This window comes from Oncorhynchus clarkii, chromosome 25, assembly GCF_045791955.1.
Source record: "Oncorhynchus clarkii lewisi isolate Uvic-CL-2024 chromosome 25, UVic_Ocla_1.0, whole genome shotgun sequence".
In the NCBI taxonomy this organism is placed as follows: domain Eukaryota; kingdom Metazoa; phylum Chordata; class Actinopteri; order Salmoniformes; family Salmonidae; genus Oncorhynchus; species Oncorhynchus clarkii.
Genome location: NC_092171.1, coordinates 5,667,643 through 5,694,016, shown reverse-complemented (window position 1 = coordinate 5,694,016; position 26,374 = coordinate 5,667,643). Strand labels below are relative to the sequence as shown.

The window sequence follows — 26,374 nt, the reverse complement described above, 5'->3', positions numbered from 1 at the left end:
GTATGACGCTAAAAGTTTGGCACACCTGTACTTAGAGTTTCTCCCATTCTTCTCTGCAGAGCCTCTCAAGCTCTGTCAAGCTTGATGGGGAGCGTCGATACACAGCTATTTCAGGTCTCTCCAGAGATGTTCGATCGGGTTCAAGTCCGGGCTCTGGCTGGGCCACTCAAGGACATCCTGTAGGGATGGTGACAGGTTTCCTTCAGACGTGACGCTTTGCATTCAGGCCAAAGAGTTCAATCTCGGTTTCATCAGACCAGAGAATCTTGTTTCTCATGGTCTGAGTCCTTTAGGTGGCTTTTGGCAAACTCCAAGTGGGCTGTCATGAGCCTTTTACTGAGGAGTGGCTTCTGTCTGGCCCCTCTACCATAAAGGCCTGATTGGTGGAATGCTGTAGAGATGGGAGAACCTTCCAGACGGACAACCATCTCCACAGGGGAACTCTGGAGTTCTGTCAGAGTGACTATCGGGTTCTTGGTCATCTTCTTGATGAGGAACAATATTATTTAATTCATTTTAGAATAAGGCTTTAAAGTAACAAAAATGTGGAAAAAGTCAAGGGGTCTGAATACTTTCCAAATGCACAGTAGGTAAACTGGGTTATGACTAAAGAGTTAATCAGGGTGATTTTTCCACAGACAGGTATTTTCCTTTCGGTGGTAGCAAGATCTTATCAATTCTTGCTCAATTTCTAATTAAATGTATTGCAGTGAGAATTTCTTTCCTACGGGATATGAAAACTGAGTATGTCCACATCACCACCAGACCATTTTGTTGGTAAACTACACAGTAAGGCCAGTTGTATTTTTTTGTGATCCAATACATAATATAGTACACGTATCATAATTTGGTTGTAATCCAAAGAGGTTACAAAAAGTATCTAGATCAACCTCAGTTCATGAACTGATCAACCTCAATTCATCTTTCAATCACCCACGTGGGTATCACCAATGAGGAGATGGCCCGTAGGTATCTGCTTCTATAAACCAATGAGGGGATGGGAGAGGCAGGACTTGCACTGCGTTCAGTGTCACAAACAGAACTAACTTCTATTTTAGTGCATGGCAACGCAGACGCTCAGTGGCGCTCGCGAGCAGTGTAGGTGCAATGATTGAATAACATGTATCTGTACATTTATTTTGCAACGCTCGCAAATGCGACACGAGCGGTGTGGTTAGCATGTCAGCCAAATACATAATCAATATTTCAATATTTTATTTGGACGGGCAAGGATGATAACCCTGGTACAGTCAACTTTAGGGACAGTTCTTTGTGTACTTCTGTGGTCTGAAGTAACCTTTTATGAGTGGATCATCTATTAGTGTGTGTAACGGCTTTCTTCCGCTGAAGGAGAGGAGGACCAAAATGCAGCGTGTTTAGAGCTCAACATGTTTAATCAAGACCATACGAGAACACTACACAATACAAAACAACAAATGTTAAAAAAAAAATAAAAAAAAACAGTCCTATCTGGTGCAATGACACAAAGACAGAAGACAATCACCCACAAAATACCCAAAGAACATGGCTGCCTAAATATGGTTCCCAATCAGAGACAACGATAAACACCTGCCTCTAATTGAGAACCAATCTAGGCAACCATAGACTTCCATAAACACCTAGACTAGAAAACACCCCATAAACATACAAAACCCCTAGACCAGACAAAACACATAAATCCCCCATGTCACACCCTGACCTAATCAAAATAATAAAGAAAACAAAGATCACTAAGGCCAGGGCGTGACAGTGTGACAATTTTAGGTCCCCTATTAATCAAGGATCTAGTGAGGGGAATGACGGTTGAATATCCAGGACACTCTCAAAATATATATAATTGCAATTCATAGAGTAAAAATATTCATTTCACAGATATATTTGCAAGGAGGATAAACCCCTCTGAGAACACTGGATTAATGAGGGTAGATGATGGTTTTATTCCAAATAGATTTTAAGATGAGTTTAGAAAATGCTGACTGAGATCATTTGAAATTAGTAAGAACACTCTAAAAGGGGAGCACATCCTCAATCTACTCATATTTTATAAGAATTGCATGATATTACTAATAGAAAGTAGTACTATGATAATGGATCAAAAAGTGAAACACCATCCCATTCGATTATATTCTATTCCATTCTACTCTAGCAACATAGTGCTTCTTAGTCAATTCACACTAACAGCGGGGCCATAGCCTCAGGCCGGTCAGAACCAGATTGAGCCACCCCAGTTAACAGTTGGTTTGCATGGTTGTCTGTCTCTGGACAATGTGCCCTGTGGTAGATTACATGACACACAGACAGACAGCCCACTCCCTCCAGCCTATTGCCTACTCATCATGGCTTATGACAACTTTTATTTTCTTAGCTAGTGAATGATGAAACTGAGAGCTGGTGCTGTAGTTGAGGAGTGTGAGGTAATGCAATACTGAAGTCTGTCGGAAGTTTGGGCCAATCAGATGAAGTTGAGAGTGAGAATGCACATGTCACATGGCATCATCATAATGAGTAAGGTAGATATGACAATTGTGGTAAGTTATTGTACTACAGGCTGCCTCTGCAAGGTCCACAACATATTAGCAGACTATACTGGATTTGTCTGGATTGTTCTGTATTTGCACCAGGCACTTTACAATCAAATGCATTGGGAACATTATAATGACAAAAGACTACTGAAGCATACAGACAGCCTACCCCATAAATACATATTCAATAGGGTCACTACACATGTTGTGGGAAAGGATGGGTATATAACATGAGCATGCATATCACTTTGAACTTGAGTAAACACAAACGGACTTATTTCATTTGATTGAGCATGGTGCGTCCCATGTCAGAGAGAAAGTAGCCTAGGCCTATTCTATGGAACCAAGACATTATCAAATTCAATTCCAGGCAATTTTTTTGTGGACTGTGCTTATAGGCAGTCCTGATTATTATTGTTGGAAGAAGTAGGCCTAGAATACATCATTTCAGAGTTATTTTCGCAGTTATGTTAATTGGCTAAACGAGAAGGAGAAAGAAATAAAGGGAGGCAGTTAGAAACGCTCCGTGGGCTACAAGCTGCAGTGCCTCCTCCCTACAGCATCGCTAAACGAACAAATGAGGCATGACGTCAATGTTGTGCCTGAGCGCGCGCTGGTTGGTGCGCTCGCGAGCGCTTCTGACGGTCGTTCTGTATTGAAGCGGTGTAGGAGAGTGAGAGTTTACAGCTGCAGCATCACTTCCTATAGCGCACCCAAACTGCGAGGACACCACTTCATCCGAAGCAAACCCATTGGAGTGTACAATCACCTGCGAGGCTGTGACTGCACTTTCTCTGAAGCAGACAAGAACCCAACGAAATATTTTATTTATTTATTTATTAGCTACGAAAGGGAATGCCATCTATAAATATGAAACTGGAGATGGTGACCATTATCGCCTGCGAGGTAGATACCGACGTGTTTACGTCCGATAAAATGCAGGTAGGCCAACAGTTTCATAAAACCGTACGTTCAATATTTTGATTATATTTTTCGTTTTGTGCTCCGAATTACGCATGACCGGATTTTCTGCATGGCCCAAAGTGCCTGTCTTGATGACGTTTTATGGAGTAACCTTTTCACCATGGATATTTATCAATGAAACCGCAGTTCGTCAAGATGCACGTCTTGAATGCGCATAGTTGTCCTCGATGTCATAATTGATTGACGTTTGTGGGGTTGCAGAAGTGGGGACGGGAGGGCGGACAAAAAAGCCTCATGCAGTAGCCTATACTTTTTTCACTGTATGCGCGTTTTGGTACGCAAGTTACATGGTTAAATGCGAAGGGGGGTGGGGGGGGGGGGGGGGGGGGGGCGTTATCGAATTGAACTTGAGGAGGAGCGCTGAACGAAATTCAGATTTCTTTTAGACGCAGTGTCGGAGTCGGACCCCCCTCAACCCTCCCTTTTTCAGCATTGCAGGGGCGCCAGATAGCTAGACTGCTACTTCAGGGAGCGCATCGATCGAATCCAACCGTCACGGGGCAGACGATGTCGGTACCTATATGCCCACACGTTGTAGCCTTGGAATAAGAAAGTGCTAATAATTCATTGAAATGCCGCACATATGTTGTTCAAATGGTTAATTGTGGATCAAGGCTGGCAATTGTATTGTCCATTGCAGAGGACAGCGCGTGCCGTGCAAGAACAACAAGGTATTAGGAGACTAAGTCTTTCCTAAATACAGTTATGTAGTCTGAACAGAGGTCTTATGCTATGAAAAAGTAAACAGTAGCTCTGCCATGGCCTCAATAAACACAGACATTATGCATGTGTGCTCGTGCACACACTCACACACACACATCTCCGACTCCAAAAGCACCTTTATTTTTTTGACATTCAAACCTAAGCTCTACATATCCTAACTCTTCACCTCACTGACTCCCAAAACCCTACTACCACCTTTTGCCTGGGGATGCTCGTGAAATCATGCAATGCAGGGGAGCGCGCGCAGGCTCATGTTGGAATAGGATGGCACAAAGAACAGGACTAATCCGTGTTTCTGGCAGTCTGGGCACGGGGGGAAAGATTAGCGGGGCATGCACGTGGTTGGGGAACACTGATTGAGATCATCTCTCCCAGGCAGCTTGCGGTTTGGTTCATTGTTTTCAAATATCATTCAAGGAGGCCTCATCTATTGTCTGTGTGTTCTTTCTCTCTACCTTTATTCATCCAAAGCAGTGGTCAACAACATTTTCTGAGTCAAGATAATTTTCGCAGTCAAAAAGCAAGCTGAGATCTACTGCTCAGATTTGTACTTTTTACATTAACCTCACACAAACAGTTTTGTAGAAATGAGGTTTGGGCAGTAGGCCTAGCACATTATCACAGCATATTGGCTATATGATTGGCCTGCCAATATTGTTAATCAGACCATATTATATTTCAAAACTCGAGCTTTGATAACAAAATAGATCACAGTGAGTCACTGTGGAGCATGAATTGAAAAGGCTTGCAAAAGTTTTCATCCCCTTTGGCATTTTTCCTATTTTGTTGCCTGGAATTAAAATGGATTTTTGGGGGGTTTGTATCATTTGATTTACACAACATGCCTACCACTTTGAAGACGCAAAATATTTCTTTATTGTGAAACAAACAAGAAATAAGACAAAAAAACAAAACTTGAGCGTGAAATAACTATTCACCCCCCCCCCCCCCCCCCCCCCAAAGTCAATACTTTGTAAAGCCACCTTTTGCAGAAATTGCAGCTGCAAGTCTCTTGGAGTATGTCTCTATAAACCTGGCACATCTAGCCACTGGGATTTTTGCCCATTCTTCAAGGCAAACTTCTCCAGCTCCTTCAAGTTGGATGGGTTCCGCTGGTGTACAGCAATCTTTAAATCATACCACAGATTCTCAATTGCATTGAGGTCTGGGCTTTGACTAGGCCATTCCAAGACATTTAAATGTTTCCCCTTAAACCACTTGAGTGTTGCTTTAGCAGTATTCTTAGGGTCATTGTCCTGCTGGAAGGTGAACCTCCGTCCCAGTGTCAAATCTCTGGAAGACCAAATACAGGTTTCCCTCAAGAATTTCCCTGTATTTAGCACCATCCATCATTCCTTCAATTCTGACCAGTTTCCCAGACCCTACAGCATGACGCTGCCACCACCATTCTTCACTGTGGGGATGGTGTTCTCGGGGTGATGAGAGGTGTTGGGTTTGCGCCAGATATAGCGTTGATGGCCAAAAAGCTACATTTGCCTAGAGTACCTTCTTCCATATGTATGTGGAGTCTTCCACATGCCTTTTGGAAAACAAATGCGTTTGCTTATTTTTTTCGTTAAGCAATGGCTTTTTTCTGGCCACTCTTCCATAAAGCTCAGCTTTATGGAGAGTAACGCTTAAAGTGGTCCTATGGACAGATACTCCAATCTCCGTTGTGGAGCTTTGCAGCTCCTTCAGGGTTATCTTTGGTCTCTTTGTTGCCTCTCTGAATAATGCCCTCCTTGCCTGGTCCGTGAGTTTTGGTGTGCGGCCCTCTCTTGGCAGGTTTGTTATGGTGCCATATTCTTTATTTTTTTACAATGGATTTAATGGTGCTCCGTGGGATGTTCAAAGTTTCAGATATTTTTTTTATAACCCAACCCTGATCTGTACTTCTCCACAACTGTGTCCCTGACCTGTTTGGAGAGCTCCTTGGTCTTCGTGGTGCTGCTTGTATGGTGTTTCCCTTGCTTAGTGGTGTTGCAGACTCTGGGGCCTTTCAGAACAGTATATATATATACTGAGATCATGTGACAGATCATGTGACACTTAGATTGCACACAGGTGGACTTTATTTAACTAATTGTGTGACTTCTGAAGGTAACTGGTCGCACCAGATCTTATTTAGGGATTTCATAGCAAAGGGGGTGAATACATATGCACGCACCACTTTTCCGTTTTTACATTTTTGTATTTTTTTTTAAACAAGTAATAAAAAAAAATTCACTTCACCAATTTGGAATATTTTGTGTATGTCCATTACATGAAATCCAAATAAAAATACATTTAAATGACAGGTTGTAATGCAACAAAATAGTAAAAACGCCAAGGAGGATGAATACTCTGCAAGGCACTGTACCTGCATCTGAATGTCAACAAGGTCAAATCACGACGTCGGTGATCTTCAGGTCGAAAAATCAGAGCTCTAGAAAGATGCCAGAGTTTCCGACTTGGAATTCCGAGTTGGATGACCGTTCATAACGATTTTTCCCAACCGCCTCTCACGGTCCCTGCTCTCTCATTCCTTTCCTCTGGTGAGACTGATCAGAGAGGGGACACACCGTCTTCCACCTGATGTCGAAGCTCGAGTCACACCGCATCTGCCTCATGCACGAAATCATGTTGTTCCTATGACCAGAGACAGTTAAATATTCCTTAATATTAAAATCGTCATGACGAGCTGCAAATAATAACAATACAACGCAGGGCTGTCGATACTTGGCTACTCTTTCATTGCAGCTTCAGCCCGAGCGGAAGTACGGAGAAGCGCGTTTTGTAATAGTGTTGAATAAAACAGTGACAGTGCTGAATATAAACTTAAACAGCTCTGTTCTGCTGTATTCGTTGAGTCTCTCTGTGGTCATAATTTTAAAAGTTATGAAATTACGTAGACTAGTAGCCTAAACTTGGCTGTGGCCAGGGTCATGGAAGCTCTGTAGCCACAGTGATTTGAGCTATCCGATTGGGCAGCGCAGTAGGTGCACTCGATTTAGTCACAGATTTGCTGTTCCGCCGGGTAGGCGGAGTTTGTCTCATGGGAACACTTTACTTACTCGGTTGGCGACCACTGATCTAAAGTAACATAAATATTATAGCATGGACTTTGAAGCTATAGCTGAGATATAAATGTTACCCAGCTAGCACAATCTAGAGGCGAAAGAAACGCACACCTATTTAGGCGAGGTGCTGGCTAGCGGAGTGGAACACTTAAAAAAAATAAAGGAGAGCCGCACACTCTAGGAGCTCAGATGCAAAATGATTTATGTCCAACATTTCGACAGACAAGCTGTCTTCATCAGGGTATAATGACAAACACTGCGGAATGACTCATTTATATAGTGTCAAAAGACACACACAGGTGTCTGTAATCATGGCCGGGTGTTGCCTGATATCGTTGGTTAATTCTCATATTAAAATAGCATGCAAAAAATATAAATGAATAGAGTACGATCATAGATACAATTTGGCTACATGAGCCTACAAACATTTACAATAGCAAAATCACAATCATCAGAAGAATGGCTTCAGATCAAAGTTTAGGTTGAGACAGCTAGCATAAAACATTCCTGTAACGTTTCCTAAAGGTTCTCCTTTGGTTATTTGAAAAACAACTTTCCCGTTACGTTCTGGGAACGAAAATGTGTTAGCCGGGTAGGCCATCTTGTTGAGGTGTCTTGCCTTGAGCCAAGGAGCCTGTGTAGGAATTGAGGGACAGTGTGTGATGATATTGTTGCTGGTTAATACTGATACAGTGTCTGGTTGTGTTTGATACTATGCTGTCCATCTGGAACTGTGGTTCATAGCCAACCTAGAACTGAGACTATTCTGATTCTACCATGCAGACTATGAAATATTAAGGAATTGCTACCTACAATATCCTACTAAGAGTGTACAGTGCCTTGCGAAAGTATTCGGCCCCCTTGAACTTTGCGACCTTTTGCCACATTTCAGGCTTCAAACATAAAGATATAAAACTGTATTTTTTTGTGAAGAATCAACAACAAGTGGGACACAATCATGAAGTGGAACGACATTTATTGGACATTTCAAACTTTTTTTACAAATCAAAAACTGAAAAATTGGGCGTGCAAAATTATTCAGCCCCCTTAAGTTAATACTTTGCAGCGCCACCTTTTGCTGCGATTACAGCTGTAAGTCGCTTGGGGTATGTCTCTATCAGTTTTGCACATCGAGAGACTGACATTTTTTCCCATTCCTCCTTGCAAAACAGCTCGAGCTCAGTGAGGTTGGATGGAGAGCATTTGTGAACAGCAGTTTTCAGTTCTTTCCACAGATTCTCGATTGGATTCAGGTCTGGACTTTGACTTGGCCATTCTAACACCTGGATATGTTTATTTTTGAACCATTCCATTGTAGATTTTGCTTTATGTTTTGGATCATTGTCTTGTTCTTCCCTGTCCCTGCTGAAGAAAAGCAGGCCCAAACCATGATGCTGCCACCACCATGTTTGACAGTGGGGATGGTGTGTTCAGCTGTGTTGCTTTTACGCCAAACATAACGTCTTGCATTGTTGCCAAAAAGTTCAATTTTGGTTTCATCTGACCAGAGCACCTTCTTCCACATGTTTGGTGTGTCTACCAGGTGGCTTGTGGCAAACTTTAAACAACACTTTTTATGGATATTTTTAAGAAATGGCTTTCTTCTTGCCACTCTTCCATAAAGGCCAGATTTGTGCAATATGACTGATTGTTGTCCTATGGACAGAGTCTCCCACCTCAGCTGTAGATCTCTGCAGTTCGTCCAGAGTGATCATGGGCCTCTTGGCTGTCAACAGGGCAGGTCTTACAGGCCCTAGTTTTGTCGCCCCTGGAGTACTGTTCAGTAGTGTGGTCAGGTGCCACAAAGAGGGACTTAGGAAAATTGCAGTTGGCTCAGAACAGGGCAGCACGGCTGGCCCTTAAAAGTACACGGAGATCTAACACTAATGATATGCTTATCAATCTCTCATGGCTAAAATGGAAGAGAGATTGACGTCATCACTATTTGTTTTTGTAAGAAGTGTTGACAAGCTGAATGTACCAAGCTGTCTGTTTAAACTACTAGCACACATCTCGGACACCCATATGCATACCCCACAAGACATGCCACTAGAGGTCTCTTCACAGTCCGCAAGTCCAGAACAGACTATGGGAGGCGCACAGTACTACATAGAGCCATTACTGCATGGAACTCTATATGGAACTCTTTTCCACATCAGGTATCTGATGCAAGCAGTAGAATATTTTAAACAGGTAAAAATATACCTTGTGGAACAGCGGGGACTGTGAAGAGACGCACACAAATGTACAGACACACGCATACATTGTAATATTGTTGTATGGTGGTATTATACATGTTGTATATGGCAGCAGCTAATGGGGATCCCTAATAAATACAAATACAGGAGAAGCATTTGAACATATTTTTTCTTAATCAAAATGCTTTTTTTTTGTTTTTTGCAGTAATGCATTCTGGAACATGTGCACTTTCATGTGCCTTAATAACTAACTTGTATTCCATCTGTAAATACAAATAAAATTGTTACATTACGAGTCTAGTTGGTTTAGCCACGGAAAAAGACAGGAACCTTTCCGCTAGTCGTGATTTACTGACATAATGGATGGGCTGGACATGCCAGGAGATGAGTGTGGATTAGTCTGCCATGTAGCATGCTTCTGTCTATAACCTGAGCTGCTCAGTATGTGTTGATAGTCCTTTCTACCGCAGCGTTTTTGAAAGATATAACGTTAGCCATCGAGAACTACAAAAGTTTTACTACTTTCTCAACAACATTGATGCCCTGTATTTAGCCGGCGCTATCGACAGATCAGTTGGAAAAAGTAGTGATGGGCTACTTTCTGCACACGCCACGGTCAGTGTGACCCGGAGTGACTTGACACAACGCTGGCCAAACAAGATGTAGCTTGAAACAAAACAGAGATCAATGGCCGTGAAGCCATTTACATGGGTAAGAGTCTAGCTACATTTTCCGATATTATAAGTTTCAAATTCTGGCAGGAAGTCGTTTTCATTTCAAGTTAAAGCGTACTGTTAGCTAGCAAACGTTAGCTTGCTGGCTGGCTAGCTAACATTACATGTATGATCTGTGTAGTAATATTATTCGAATCAGAAACAGTTTGCATTGATAGTTATAGCCTAATGTTAGTTAGCTAACATTGAACCTAGTTGGTTAGCTTGATCTACCTGCCAATTCATACTACAGCTATGACAATGTTTGTATTGGTAGTAGTATGAGTTGAGATTATTCCGGTTCGTTGTTTAGCTATTTAGCTAGCTACATGTCTAAACAAAAGACTCAACTTTACCAGATTATTACATGACCATCAAGTTAGCCAGGTGTGTCTGGGAGTGATTATGGCCATCTATTGTATTTCATGAACATGTGTACATGTCTAGACAATAATGACCCATCCATTTAGCTAGCTGTCGCTGGGGGATGGTTATAGCATTTCTTTCACATGACCCATCAATTTAGATAAGTATGTCTGGGTAAGCATCATCTAATAATGAATAAATGTTTATCAAATATTTTTTTCTGGACATTTTCTGTTTTTGATATTGATACTTCAAAAGTAACCATTTCAATGTACTGTTTACACCTTCTGTATCCTGTGAATGTGAATTTGATATTATGTGTGTTTACCAGAAACGGTCATGTGAAGAAGAACATGGCCTGCACCAAAGTCAGATTAGGATATATGCTAAGGACTAGATAAAGTGTATTTTTACCTGGAGTTTTACCTTATTTGTAGGCTACTACTTTTAGTCTTGTTAACTACACTACTTACTCTGTTTAGCATATGGCCTCACATATGAATCCTTAAAGAGATGGGGGAGGATAAGATTTAAGAGGGTGTGAACGATGCTGAATGGGTGGAGACAATGAAGAGCTCTGCAGTAGGTGTACCGGACCATTCAAGGGCCATTTTCTCAAAAGTGGGGTTATAGTTTATCAAATTTCAAAGAAGAATTTTTTCCCATTGTTCCTCAACTGCAGTGCATGATATACTATTTTCTAGTCTTTACTTTTATCCAATGTAAAATAAATACCATTAAAAATGTTGCTACATAGGACTGAATCCAGGCAGAGGGTCACAAATAACTTCCCCTTATAGTGTGGCTCAGTTGGTAGAACATGGTGCTTGCAACTCCAGGGTTGTGGGTTTGATTCCCACGAGGGACCACTATAAAAATGTATGAACTCACTACTGTAGATTGCTCTGGACAAGAGTGTCTGCTAAATGACTAAAATGTAAAACAAGTGAAAAAAGAAACAACACATTGTGACCTTCATGCACAAACACACTCCACATACATTATATAGGATCACGTGCACATGCTCTCTCTCTTTCACAGTAGTGACAGGATGGAAAAAGGTAATTGTTGTATATTCCCTCTGTCAGCAAACCTCCATCCTTCCAAACTAAATCCCAGGCCTTGTAGAACCCTACTTTCTTTCCATCAGCATTTGTGGTCTGCCTGTCTGTTCCCAAGCCTATCATCATAACAATGGCAGCCGTCTGTGTCACTTGTACCTCTGCCTACCGCCCTGGAAACTCAGGGGAGAGCTTTGAGGAGCCACATCTTTTTTTGATGCCTGTTTTGGTCTCTTGCCTATTTATCAAGCACGTACCAATGGTATATTCAATGTGGATGTGTCAAAACGTCACGTATGAAATTATAATTGATTGAAAACATGGAACATTTGGATTGCTGTTTGGCTTGCTTTAGTACGGTCATCGTATCATCTTCAAAAACCTGCATTGATAAAAAAAATAAAATCTATCCATATTTCAAACAATCAGCAACCTATCAGCAAGGTTGCACTCAGCAAGCCCTCACAAAGCGCAGGCACTTGCTCGATGATATAACTATTCTGAAACAGCTCGTTAGAGGTTTGCATTGCTACAGTAGAGACATAACAAACGGCGTGTGTCAGTCAAACAGGTATAGCAGAAGGGGAAAGAGTGGAGGATGAAGCGGATGGCCATATTATGTTCTGTCCAGGTGGGAAACCAGATCTGGCCCTGGCAGGTGGACAAGGCCTAGGCCCCTGGTCCACCTGTGTATAACTCTGATAGCCTAGTCCAGAGTAGGGGGCTCGGGTGTTCACCGCTCTCAGTCTGTGGATATGTCGATCTGGGCCACGGTCGTCTCACATTCCCCCGAAACCTTAGAGAGACTCTGGGTCTCAGGTGTCACGTAAAAGGTTAGGACGATGTCCGCTGGAGTGACATAGAAGAAAAAAAACACAAAGAATAAAAGTCTTGTCTCCAACTCCGACTTCTATCGTTGGCGTTGCGCCGGGATACAAGAGCCAAGACAACAGGGTTGTGAGATGTTAAGGTGAAGGCTAAAGGAAAAAGCTTTTTATCCATTGAAGTGGAGATTTTTTGGGATCAATGGCAGGATGACATGAAGTCTAGTCACTTGATGTTTTATTCATGGCTACCACTTTGTTGCCATGTAAAAGCATTATCTGAAATGAACGTTTCAGAGCTTTCATTTGGATAAGGCATCAGTGCCTTTACATCACACAGTATGCCAATAGAACCAGCCCCATTTTTAAGATTTAATTCAAGGAGCAAATTCTATTTATATTTATGAAAATGTTCATATTTTGAGTCTCTCCGCTAGCAAGGGCCATTGTAAGCTCAACGGAGTCATTCAATTTGTGTAGTTGGAGTCCTACCATCATGATTGGTGCAATACTTAATAAATAATATCAAGTGAACGATGGCTTACGGTAGGCGTTAATGATGTGGCCGAGGATATGGAGACTGGATATAGTCGTCTGTCAATCTGTCAGTCTGTCAGTTAAATGACCTCTACAGCGCTCCATAGTCCTGAATTACCGCGTTAAAAAGAGACGGCACAAATCTTCAGACCAGGCCATTACTAGACCTAGCTCACAACCAAGGTGACACAAAGCGACACGCGAGGGAGAGAGCTTCATTACATTTGCTGCTGAGGCGTAAGGTGAGAGTGACCCACCATCACAGCATCTTCTGGAGGATGTTGTCAGGGTTATGTCAACCATTGGAAGTTTGGGAAGGATATTGATGATGAAGATTATGAAAGAAATTGTCTTCCACAGTGAAATACCTAAATGACAGATTGGTAAAAGGATTCTTTTCAAGTACAGAGCGAGTCCTCAGAGGCCATTACGTCTCACCCGTCAATACCATCAGCGTTTCCAATTTAACAACTTTGTTTCTATATTTAGGGAGTTTTCATACCCCTCCAATTACTTTTATTGGTAAAGGATTCTATCGACAAAATGTTGCTACTTTTCAGGCTGCCTTTGGGGAGTTTTGACAGAGGGTTTCTATGGTTTTGATAGCATTTAGTGAATTTTCCCACTAAATTCTGCCTCAAACCAGAGTGGGAGAAGCTGTTTGTGCAACAGAAGTCACAGCAACGGCACACACAGGCAGAGAAGCACAAGGGGAGGGGGTGTGCGGCGGGAGAGGGGGGCGAAAACGGACTGCAGCAGCAAGGCAAATTGGTGCAGTGACGTTGTCGCGGCAACAGCTAAACGTAACCTAGCAATTTCTAGCGACAAAAATCAAAGGGCCAATAGCGGATCTCACTGAAAAAAAAATGGTTGGCAATACTGGATACTGTTCCCACTCCCGTATTGATCCCATAGCAATTACATGGCCGGTTTTGGCTGCTTTTTAGTTGCCCGCTTTGCAGCGCTGAAGGCTAGGCTAAGAGCATAGTGCAGCTAGGTCTGAAGAATTAGCATATGAGGCTCTAGGTAGCCTTACTGTCATTTGTCATGAGTTGTTTTGCTGCATTGTTGTTTTGTAGCGCTGAAGACTAGACTAACATGCTGACTACACTGGCCACACGCACCAGATGCGATCATGACACTCGGGTTAAAATACAAAAAACAACTGAACCAACTATATTAATTTTAGCGGCAGGTCGAAAAAACACATGAAACATTCATGGACATTTAAGTAGCTAGCTATCTGTTGCTAGCTAGTTTGGCCTGGGAGATTAATATTGGTTTGTTATTTTTACCTGACATGCATATGGTCCTCTTTTTAGCTGGTTCTTTGTAGAATTTTGACTTGGAGTCATACAAAATTGTGGGGTTCTCTATGCCGACGATTAATACACACATATAAAAAAATAAAATCGAGTTCGTTTTTAGTTATTCATTAATCTTTCAAGCATCCACGTGGGTTTGTATCTTCCTGATCCGTGTTCTATTTTAGCGTTTAGCCACACAGACGCTCTTTCACGTGTGTGGATGAAATTATGGAATAACATGTATGTGCACATGTATTTTGCAACAGTCCAGACCAAATCTGAACCAATCATAGGTGTCTATGTATCACAGGTTTGGACAGCACATTAGAGCACTGCAGAGTGCAGTACAGTTCAATACATTATAGTCATGTAGAGTATAGTACAGTACGTTACAGAGTACAGTAAAGTATAGTTCAGTACATTAGAGTAAAGTACAGCATATATTGTACTGTACTGTACCCTACTTTACTGTACTGTTCTCTAATGTACTCTACTGAACTAAACTCTACTGTGCTGTACTGTAATGTGTTGCCCAAACTTGTGAAACAAATACTTCCGGTCTGGACTGACCAAATTTGGTCTTGTTTGGGGGCGGAGCTCATTCATTAATACCCAGCTTGCTTTGCAAGTGTTGTTTATTTACATGTATTTTTCTACATTTCATTTTACATTTTGTGCTTTTAGCAGATGTTATTTTTCAGAGTGACTTAGTCAGTGGATTAACAACCACATATCACAGTCAGAGCAACAAAAGCCTTTCTGTAACTTACTGAGAATGTTACTGTAGTTGTGTGTTCTTTTTTATAAAAAAAAAATTTGGTCTGAAAACTTTGAAAATGATCATTGCTAGTTTTAAAGCTTTAAAAAAAGTTACATAAGTGCATGTAACAGATGGGAGGCAACTTTTCCTTTAAGCTGCGCGGGTGCGCCCACCTCCTCCTGGACTGCTGCACAGAATAAATGGCATGTTGCGCAGAGACGCAAGAGTTCGAACTTTACTGAGTTCACCCCATTAGCTTGCACTACATAGATCAACGTTTTTTTCCGTGATCGAATCAACATGATATCTGCCCCTTTTCAATGCAACAAACCAAGACAAAATCTAACTTTGCAAGATTGAGGATGTGATTTTGCTGTAGACAGAGCCAGAGCAACGGAGTAGAATTCTATTGACAGGGGTGGCACCATGAGCTGTCTTTCAGTCACCCACGATTGAATGCACTTTTCAGATCAGATCAAATTGTGCATGTGCACATTTGTTGGTATTATTTGCTCGTTAGTGAGTTATTAGCCCAGTTATAGATAAGTATTGGTCAGCAATGGGGAGTTACTGCTTCCTACAAGTGCAAGAGGTAAAAGGAGCAGTGTTGTATTTTGAGACAGAATATGCAAATAAGATAATAGGTAGAGGGGTAGCCTACATTGTCTAATTCTCTGTATGGTAATAATAATTAATTGTCTTTTGTAAAGTGGTTTCTTGCATCATGCAACAATGCAATGTACAGTCACCTATTTGGCACATGGTGTTACAGACCAAGTAAAAAAAAATCATGAATTAATGTCAAGCCCTACATCATGTAAGAACGTTTTTAAAAGTCTCATGCAATCAGTGGCGACCAGTCATTCATGGCCCCACATTTTTTTGCCCCCCCTCCCCCGAAAAAAAATAATTAAAAATTGCAGGGAGATTGCCTGTTTTGCATGTTATTTTGGTATTAATACATGTCGCATATCAGTTTGCAAACAATGTAAAAATGATATATCATTGAGTTAATAAAGCCTCATACAAACATGGTCTCTTTTGTTTTCTTGAGTAAAGCAGCTCCAAAATGCAGGTGTTTCAGCCTAGCTCAGTGTGGTGGGGCAAGCCAGCAGAAAATACGGAGCGTTGCGACGTGATTGGCTCAGTGTTCTGTCGCTCATGGGGACACTACGTCACTGCCAAGTCTAAGGGTAGACCTCGAAAATTCTAGCCCCCTGGGGTGCTGCCTTAGAGTTACATTAGAAGTGTCCATCCAAGAAGGCTCAAGGTCATTGGCCACAGATAAAATGATGTCAAATCACGTTACATCTACAGTAGCTTTTATTGGACTGATCTTAGCAGTCATCATCATGAATCAGGTCAACAATCTACTGGCAAATCCTTTTTAATCCTTGTCATATGATGAGAAATAATTAAGAGAAATTATAGATAAAATGTATCGGTGCTCATCGGCCATTGGACATAAACATTATACAACAAGTTGGAAATCGTAAATTTAACAATGAGTGGCTTGGAAGGAGTCAGTGGCTAACTGATTTATATGCTAAAATCGCCACTCCATGCAATGTAGGCAGTGAACACCACATATAGGCTACTGTAGCCTATATCATAGAAATCAAAGCTGTTTCCATGTGAAAATGTTATGGGATTTTCTCCATTGGTTTAGTTGGTAGGCCTATTATGCTCAAATAGCCACAATAGCCTATTGGCTACTGTCTAAAACTGTAAGGGTAAAGCCTCAGTGTTAACTGTAAACACGTGCCGGAAGTTGAAAAAAAATCTCACAAGGTTCAAGTTTCCGCTCCCAAGACCAAACATTTGCTCGGGGCCCCAAAACATTACAGGGAACATTGATGGGAGGAATATAATGTTTTCTGCATTGACATGTAGAAATAAATGATTGTATGTACTGTTGAAATTTGGCCAAAGAAACAATGACCCAAAAAATACGTACTGTATTTTCAACGTCCGTTCTTTAAAAGTCGGGAAGAGATGTATTTTCAACTTTCAATCAGAACCAAAAAATAAATGTGATTTTAACGTTTGGAGAAGACTTAATTTTGCTCACTGGGTAAGGCTTAAGTGCTGCTAGGCAAAGGTGTGTTTTTGGTTTGTTATATATAGTCTGTAGCATTAGCATATGAGGGAAAAGCTATCCACTCTGAGGTAAATGCTCATTATAGCGTCTGTTGGAGTTATCCAGACTAGTCTGTGGTTAGTGGTTCCCAGAGGCGCCAACCTCAGGCCTCACCCAGTGTGTCAATCTTCCCACTGGAAGACTCAGACAGTAAACAAGCATTAGTCTGGGCACTAACACCCTCCTCCCTGCTCTACAAGCCAGTACCAGGGGATAACATTGTGCTAACACCAAACAAACACTCGCATCATTCATTATGACATGCATTATTTTCCAACTGTGAAATTCTAATCTAGACTCTTTCAAAGCTACACTTTCCTACCAACTGCCACCTTATTGTCTGGTAGGTGAGATTAGAGATGTCTCCTCTGACTTGAGGAAGTGTAGTTTGTATGCGTGCATGAGTGTGTGTGTGTGTGTGTGTGTGTGTGTGTGTGTGTGTGTGTCCGCACACCCAAAGATAACAGGTGGATCACTCAACTGCTCCCATCATCCCCTGACCTGCTTTGATTGGCTCCAGCTCAGCCGACAGGGGGACTGTAATTAAAAAAGATTGTTGGCACACTTAAGAGATAGATTTCCTTAATTATTTCAGCACACTCTATTTTTAGTTTAAAGTCCTTCCTGAATCCCTCCAGGCGACATGGCCTAGATTGTTGGTTTTCACCCAAATCTCCCGCAGTGGATGAGAGTCTCTTCAGTTTGTCCTTAAATAAAGCCCTGCCTCAAGGGAACGCTCTGATGACCAGCTGACTTGGCGGATATCGGTTTTTGGCTAGCCATCCGGGGTCATATTAGGGCACACTGTAGCAAAATGTTTTGCAACTGAAAACTAAAAACCAGTGTTTCTTATTGGACATGTTCAGGTAGGCCCTCTCTGTTTCAGTCCGCTTTCTTCCATTTGGTGCTTAATGAAAACAACCCGGGCTATAAACAAGTTCCAAACTGGTTGTCTACAGCCAGCGACTGCTCTCTCCACTCTCTTTGCTATTGAACGCTCCCCTGCCTGCTGATTTAACTCCATTATGTAACGTGTCAGCCGATGGAGTGTGCAGCCGCCGAAGGGTTTTACGATGTCTCACATTGTGTGATCTATAAAATGACAGTAGGCCCATTAGTCGAGAGGGCTTTTCTTTGGATGAGTGTCGCTCATGCATTTATCAGACATGGAGGATCAAGGCAATGTTATGGTGAGATGACAACCATCCGTTTATTTCCACCGATAAAGCATGTTCAAGGCTTATGTCATCAGAAAACATTTAGTCAACATTATGTTGACCTTGCAAATATTAAATGTCTGAGGCTTTATTACAGATTATATTTTATATATTTTTATATATATATTCAAGCAGTAGGGATAATTACTGCTTGAACTTTGCTATATACTTCTATGTTTACAGAATCCAGTGCAGCCCTGCAGTTTCTGTACTATCCTGGTTTGGCTGCTGCATCAGTGTGTGTGTGTGTGTGTGTGTGTGTGTGTGTGTGTGTGCGTGTGTTTTTTTTACTATCCTTGTGGGGACCAGAAGTCCTCACAAGGATATTAAAACAAATAAAATTCAGACAAGTGAGAACATTTCGCCAGTCCCCACAAGAAAAAAAGGCTATTTTAGGTTTAGGGCTTAGGGTTACAAATATGGTTAGGGTTAGAGTTAAGAGTTAGGAGTTAAGAGTTAGGGGTTAAGGTTAGGTTTAGGGTTAGGGTTAGAGAAAATAGGATTTTGAATGGGAATCAATTGTTTGGTCCACACAAGGATAGTAAAACAAACGTGTGTGTGTGTGTGTTTACTCGGCTAGCAAAGCAGTATGGGCCCGGCTAATCGTCACTGAGCCATATTCTAATCTAAACAAACGCACTCATACTTTTACATAACACAGCATACAGCCACATAGTGAGTGTATGTGTGTTCCTCTCTCATCCACACTTAACACCGTAGAGACTGCTAATTTAAATTCCATTTCTAACTAATTTCCTGTCTTCCTATCTGTCATCTTGGTGCTGATGAATGTGAGTCAAGGCAGTGTCCCGTTGTTACAGCCGTGACAGCTTTTCCATTACCATCAGGAAAATGACCGTCTCATTACCCACAGGGCAATCTGCTAAAAGATGGGATTGTGTCACTCGCCTCTGTCTGTCTCTCGCTCTCTCTCTTGGCTAATTTGGGCCAGCTCATTGGCCAGCCGAAGTAACCTGGAGTGTTTCATAAAGGTGACATGGGGAGGTAGTAGAGGGGCGCGGGTAATGCGGTAATGGCCATCTTTTCTCTTGGAGCTCTTGAGGAGCTATACTTTGGCCACGTTTCAATGTCCAATGTCCATACTACCATAGGCTACTACTTAGAATGGATGCCAAATGGATCGCTTCATATTAAGTGTTATAATCTAGTGTGGCTATTGGCTATTGTAACAGAGCCTTTTGTCTGTCTCTGACTTGGCTTTTTCTGGGGCTATTCCCCCTCCATTATAGAGTAGGAGACCCAACTCATTACTCATTGACCTTGTGGTCTGAGTGTCCACGCTGAGACTGGAAGGTTGGGAGTTTTATCCTCATCCGAGTCATACCAATGACTTGTAAAAATGGGGACCTGGTGAGTTTCTGCTTGGCACTCAGCAGTAAAGAGCTAGATTGGGGGTAAAGGCCCTGCGATAGACTAGCGTCCTGTACTTGTACATCAAGCTGGCCGCACTCTACAGCACGTGTCGAACTCATTCGACGGAGGGTGGAGTGTCTGAGGGTTTTCGCTCATCCCTTGTTATTGATTGACGAAATAAGGTCACTAATTAGTAAGGAACTCGGCTCACCTGCGGTCAGAAATCAGCAGACACTAGGCCCTCCATGGAACGGGTTTGACACCCCTGCCCTACAGAAACAGGCTCCTACTCCTAAAAGCCGTTTCGGCTCGCTTAAGCCAAGCCTTGTGCAGGACTACTTACTCACTTATGTACAGTACAGACATATGATCTGAACAGTCATTCAGCCTTACTTGTTTTGTCCCGTTACTTCATCTAGTGACAAAAAATGTACCCCAATTTCCTGCACAAACTTTACCTCCATAAAGTTAGAGGAACAGGGCCCACAGCGGCCATCTCTGATAAAAAGTCACCTTTGAGAGAGTCAAAAACAAGAACAGCTTGTTCTGTTTTCCTCATACTCATCCTTTGTCCACCATGTCTTCATGCTTCTCTCTTACTGTGGATAGCAGGTTTGTGTGTGCGTGTGCGCGTGCCTGCATGCTCGAGCGAGTGAGTGAGTGGTTTTGTGTGTCCTTATGTGTTAGCGTGTGTGTGTTTTACACCTTGGATTAAAAAAGCCCGGGTCAGTCTTCCTTTACAGGCCCCACGGTCGTCCGTCAGCTCCAATTGGGTTTGAGGTGCATTACCTGTCACATTATTTTGCCCGTGCCCACATGCGGACATGACCCCTTATTTTCTAGAGAACAAATCCTCAGGTTACATCAGAGCCCAGATGAGAAACAAAGTTATCAGTACAGGCACCACCGCTGCTCTGAGCGTCAAAATGACACTTGTCAAATAATCACAGCATGAGCCTGGTCTAATATGCAAGTCCTCTTTAGCTCAGTTGGTAGAGCATGGCCCTTCGGTTCAATTCCCGGGACCACCCGTACGTAAAATGTATGCTTGCATGACGGTAATTCGCTTTTGATAAAAGTGTCTGCTATATGGCATATTGCCCTTCGTAACGCAAAGATAGTGGGTTCAATTCCCGTCACCACACTTATGTAAAATGGATGCTCACATGACTGTAAGTCTGCTAAATGGCATATATTATTATATTTTAAGTTGCTCTGGATAAGATTGCCTTTGACTGTAATAAGGCGCTCTGAAGAAGAGCATCTGCTAAATGACTAAGACGCAAATGTAAAATGTATGTTTGAGTACCAGTCTGATCATGCCAACTCCTTGTCACTCGTTTTCATGCCAAACTATTTTGTCTTGACAATGACAGCCTACAGCAATGGAGTTGGCAAGAGCACAGACATATCTGGGACCAGGCTACTCAGACTTAACACACAGCCATTGATTCCATAAGTGTGTTGTAATACATCACTAAGATATTAAGCTTGATGAACCCTGTGACATTGGCGAATAGGTGGCTCGTAGTACTATTACAGTGCACATGCACAGTCCAGCCCTGGGTCTCGTCCACAGTTGCAATGGGGTTTAGACTGCAGTTTGCTATGAAGCCACCCATTTACAACAGAATTCTGGATTCAGTAGCAAGTGAGCCGAGGAGTGAACCAGAGCCAATCTGGGAGAAGATGGAGAAATTGGAGGAGAGTGAACGGAGAGAGTCAGAGACCGTCAGTGAGTTGATGGAGAAATTGGAGGAGAGAGAAATGATGCACGGCATTCGCCCTAAAGAGCATGTCATCAGTTTGATGAGTCAGCTCTCCATACTCGTCCTGAGGAGCGTGCTAGCAGTCTGGTAAAAACTATGCCGGCTCCATGCACCAGGTCTCCAGTACGCCTTCACAGCCCAGTACGTCCTGTGCCAGCTCCCCGCACTCGCCATGCGAAGTGTGTCATCGTTCCGGTACAATTTGTGCCGGCTCTACCCACTAGGTCTCCAGTACGCCTACACAGCCCAGTACATCCTGTGTCAGCTCCTCGCACTTGCCCTGAAGTGTGTGTCACCAGTCCGGTACCACCTGTGCCGGCTCCACGCACCAGGCCTCCAGTGCACTTTCCCAGCCCGGTACGTCCTGTGTCTCCTCCTCGCACTCTTCCTGAAGTGCGTGTTCCCAGTCCGGTACATCCTGTGCCTGCTCCTCGCACTCGCCCCGAGGTGCGTGTCACCAGTCTGGTACCACCAGGCTTCCGGCAACGGTCCCCAGTCCGGAGCTTCCGGCGACGGTCCCCAGTCCGGAGCTTCCGGCGATGGTCCTCAGTCCGGAGCTTCCGGCGACGGTCCCCAGTCCGGAGCTTCCGGCGACGTTTCACATTCCGGAGATTCCGACGATGGTCCACAGTCCAGAACCTCCTGCGACGGGCCACAGTCCGGGACCTCCTACGACGGTCCACAGTCCGGAGCTTCCGGCGACGTTTCACATTCCGGAGATTCCGACGATGGTCCACATTCCGGAGATTCCGACGATGGTCCACAGTCCAGAACCTCCTGCGACGGGCCACAGTCCGGGACCTCCTGCGACGGTCCACAGTCCGGAGCTTCCGGCGACGTTTCACATTCCGGAGATTCCGACGATGGTCCACATTCCGGAGATTCCGACGATGGTCCACAGTCCAGAACCTCCTGCGACGGGCCACAGTCCGGAAACTCCTACGACGGTCCACAGTCCGGGACCTCCTACGACGGTCCACAGTCCGGGACCTCCTACGACGGTCCACAGTCCGGGACCTCCTACGACGGTCCACAGTCCGGGACCTCCTACGACGGTCCACAGTCCGGAACCTCCTACGACGGTCCACAGTCCGGAACCTCCTACGGCGGTCAACGGTTCGAAACCGGTCCCCAGTCCAGAGCTTCCGGCGACATTTCACAGTCCGGAGCTTCCGGCGACGGTCCACATTCCGGAGATTCCGACGACGGTTTACGGTCCAGAGATTCCGACGACGGTCCACGGTCCGGAACCTCCTGCGACGGTCCACGGTCCGGAACCTCCTGCGACGGTCCACGGTCCGGAACCTCCTGCGACGGTCCACGGTCCGGAACCTCCTGCGACGGTCCACGGTCCGGAACCTCCTGCGACGGTCCACAACCTCCTGCGACGGTCTACGGTCCGGAACCTCCTGCGACGGTCCGGAACCTCCTGCGACGGTCCGGAACCTCCTGCGACGGTCCACGGTCCGGAACCTCCTGCGACGGTCCACGGTCCGGAACCTCCTGCGACGGTCCACGGTCCGGAACCTCCTGCGACGGTCAATGTTCCGTAACCTCCAGCGAGGGTCAACGGTCCCGCTCCAAGGCCGGAGCCTTCCTCTGTGCCGATGTCCAGTCCAGGCATGGTGTCCAGTCCCGCTCCAAGGCCGGAGCCTTCCTCTGCGCTGATGTCCAGTCCAGGCATGGTGTCCAGTCCCGCTCCAAGGCCGGAGCCTTCCTCTGCGCCGGTGCCCAGTCCAGGCACGTCTGCCAACTCATCTCCATGGCCGGAGCCTTCCTCGGCGCCGAGCTCCAGTCCGGGCACTGCGTTTTCCCTCCATGGCCGGACCCGTGGTCTGGGAAGATTTCCTGCTCTAGTATGCGAGCTGAGTTTCCACTTGCTACTTAATCTAGAAAATGGGTGGCTTCAGAGCGAACTGCAGCGCCCCATTCTGAGTGCCCTTTCTGGATCCAGAGTGCCAGAGCCCCTTCTATACGCTCACTGTATGATAACAAGTGGTGTGTTTTTGCCAAGTGGTGTGATCATTCCTTACCAAAGCTTTACATTTGAGATCCTATGCTTTTTGCAGGACCTTCTGGACAGAGCAAAGGCTTTCTCCGCTGTAAAGGTCTATTTAGCCGCTATCTCTGCCTTTCATATAGGCTTCAATAACAACACAGTAGGGAGGCATCCCCCTGTTGTCTTGCTTTATGAATGTGCCTCCAAGCCTTTAGCCCCATCTTGGGACCTACAGTGCCTTACAAAAGTGGTCCCCCCTTGGCATTTTTCCTATTTTGTTGCATTACAACCTGTAATTTAAATAGATTTTATTTGGATTTCACGTAATGGGCATACACAAAATTGTACAAATTGGTGAAGCAAAATGAAAAAAACACTTTTCAATAATTATAAAAAAATGTAAACGAAAAAGTGGTGTGTGCTAATGTATTCACTCCCTTTGTTATGAAGCCCCTAAATAAGATCTGGTGCAACCAATTACCTTCAGAAGTCACATAATTAGTTAAATAAAGTCCATCTGTGTGCAATCTAAGTGTCACATGATCTGTCACATGATCTCAGTATATATACACCTGTTCTGAAAGGCCCCAGAGTCTGCAACACCACTAAGCAAGGGGCACCACAAAGCAAGGGGCACCATCAAGCAAGCGGCACCATGATGATCAAGGAGCTCTCCAAACAGGTCAGGGACAAAGTTGTGGAGAAGTACAGATCAGGGTTGGGTTATAAAAAAATATCTTTGAACATCCCACGGAGCACCATTAAATCCGTTATTAAAAAAATGAAAGAATATGGCATCACAACAAACCTGCCAAGAGAGGGCCATCCACCAAAACTCATGGACCAGGCAAGGAGGGCAGTAATCAGAGATGCAACAAAGAGACCAAAGAACCCTGAAGGAGCTGCAAAGCTCCACAGGAGAGATTGGAGTATCTGTCCATAGGACCACTTTAAGCTGTACACTACACAGAGCTGGGCTTTACGGAAGAGTGGCCAGAAAAAAAGCCATTGCTTAAAGAAAAAAATAAGCAAACACGTTTGGTGTTTGCCTAAAGGCATGTGGGAGACTCCCCAAACATATGGAAGAAGGTACTCTGGTCAGATGAGACTAAAATGTAGCTTTTTGGCCATCAAGGAAAACGCTATGTCTGGCGCAAACCCAACACCTCTAATCACCCCGAGAACACCATCCCCACGGTGAAGCATGGGGTGGCAGCATCATGCTGTAGGGATGTTTTTCATCGGCAGGGACTGAGAAACTGGTCAGAATTGAAGGAATGATAGATGGCACTAGATACAAGGAAATTCTTGAGGGAAACCTGTATTTGGTCATCCAGAGATTTGAGACTGGGACGGAGGTTCACCTTCCAGCGGGACAATGACCCTAAGCATACTGCTAAAGCAACACTCGAGTGGTTTTAGGTGGAAATATTTAATTGTCTTGGAATGGCCAAGTCAAAGCCCAGACCTCAATCCAATTGAGAATCTGTGGTATGACTTAAAGATTGCAGTACACCAGCGGAACCCTTCCAACTTGAAGGAGCTGGAACAGTTTTGCCCTGATGAATGGACATAAATCCCAGTGGCTAGATGTGCCAAGCTTATAGAAACATACCCCAAGAGACTTGCTGTCAAGTCTTGACCTTAGTTCCTTTTTATGTCTCTATTTTAGTTTGGTCTGGGCGTGAGTTGGAGTGGGCATTCTATGTTTTGTTCTGTGTGTTATATTTCGATGTGTTTGGCCTGGTATGGTTCCCAATCAGAGGCAGCTGTCAATCGTTGTCTCTGATTGAGAACCATACTTAGGCAGCCTGTTTTCCCACTATGGGTTGTGGCTAGTTGTTTTCTGTGTCTGTGTTTTCACCATACAGAAAGAACTGTTTCGATTTTCGTTTCTTTCCTTCACTTTGTTATTTTGTATTTTTCGTGTTCTGATATAATTAATTATCATGAACACTTACAACGCTGCATTTTGGTCTGATCCTTCCTACTCCTCATGAGACGAAGAAGAAGTTTGTTACACTTGCAGCTGTAATTGCTGCAAAAGGTGGCTCTACAAAGTTTTGACTTTGGGGGGGGGGGTGAATAGTTATGCACGCTCAAGTTTGCGTTTTTTTGTCTTATTTCCTGTTTGTTTCACAAGAAAAAATATTTTGCATTTTCAAAGTGGTAGGCATGTTGTGTAAAGCAAATGATACAAACCCCCAAAAAATCTATTTTAATTGCAGGCTGTAAGGCAACAAAATAGGAAAAATGCCACGGGGGTGAAAACTTTCACAAGCCACTGTATCTATTGAGCTTGAGGCCATTTCACAGCAGCCTTTCGAGCCAATGGAAAGTATGGAGATGAAAAATCTCTCCTTCAAAACCGCTTTACTGATTGCCCTTACATCTGCAAAGCGAGTGAGTGAGCTGCATGCACTGTCAGTCCACCATTCGTGCCGACAGTTTGCCCTAGTTTTTCCAAGGTGACTTTGTTACCCAACCCAGCCTGTTTGCCTACTGCCAGCAATACTTATTATTTCCTCACCTTAGAGCTTTTGGCCTTCCATGCGCCTCCCCTCTCTTCTACTGGAGGAATAGTGTCTCCACCGTTTGTGTCCAGTACGCACTTTGCGCATTTACTTGGAAAAGAACGAGTACATTGCGAAAGAGCGATCAACTCCGTATCCTGGGCACTCTCTCTCGTCAACGGCTATCCCGTTGGATAGTGGAGGCTATTATACTGGCTTATAATAGCAAGGCCACTGGATGGCCTGAGGGCTCATTTCACTAGAGGTATGGCTACCTCTTGGGCACTGTTCAAAGGCATCTCTGTAGA

The 26,374-nt window shown here is 43.8% G+C and overlaps 1 protein-coding gene across 1 annotated transcript in view; it reads left to right on the top strand.

The window, feature by feature from the left end:
• The first annotated feature begins 3,242 nt into the window (after nt 1-3,242).
• The window catches only part of LOC139383670 (regulator of calcineurin 3), a 51,345-nt gene continuing 28,213 nt past the window's right edge, over nt 3,243-26,374 (top strand). Inside the window, exon 1 of the mRNA XM_071128204.1 lies at nt 3,243-3,464. Within this exon, the coding sequence (XP_070984305.1) occupies nt 3,378-3,464 (87 nt within the window). The 5' untranslated portion in view covers nt 3,243-3,377. The remainder of the gene's footprint in view (nt 3,465-26,374) is intronic.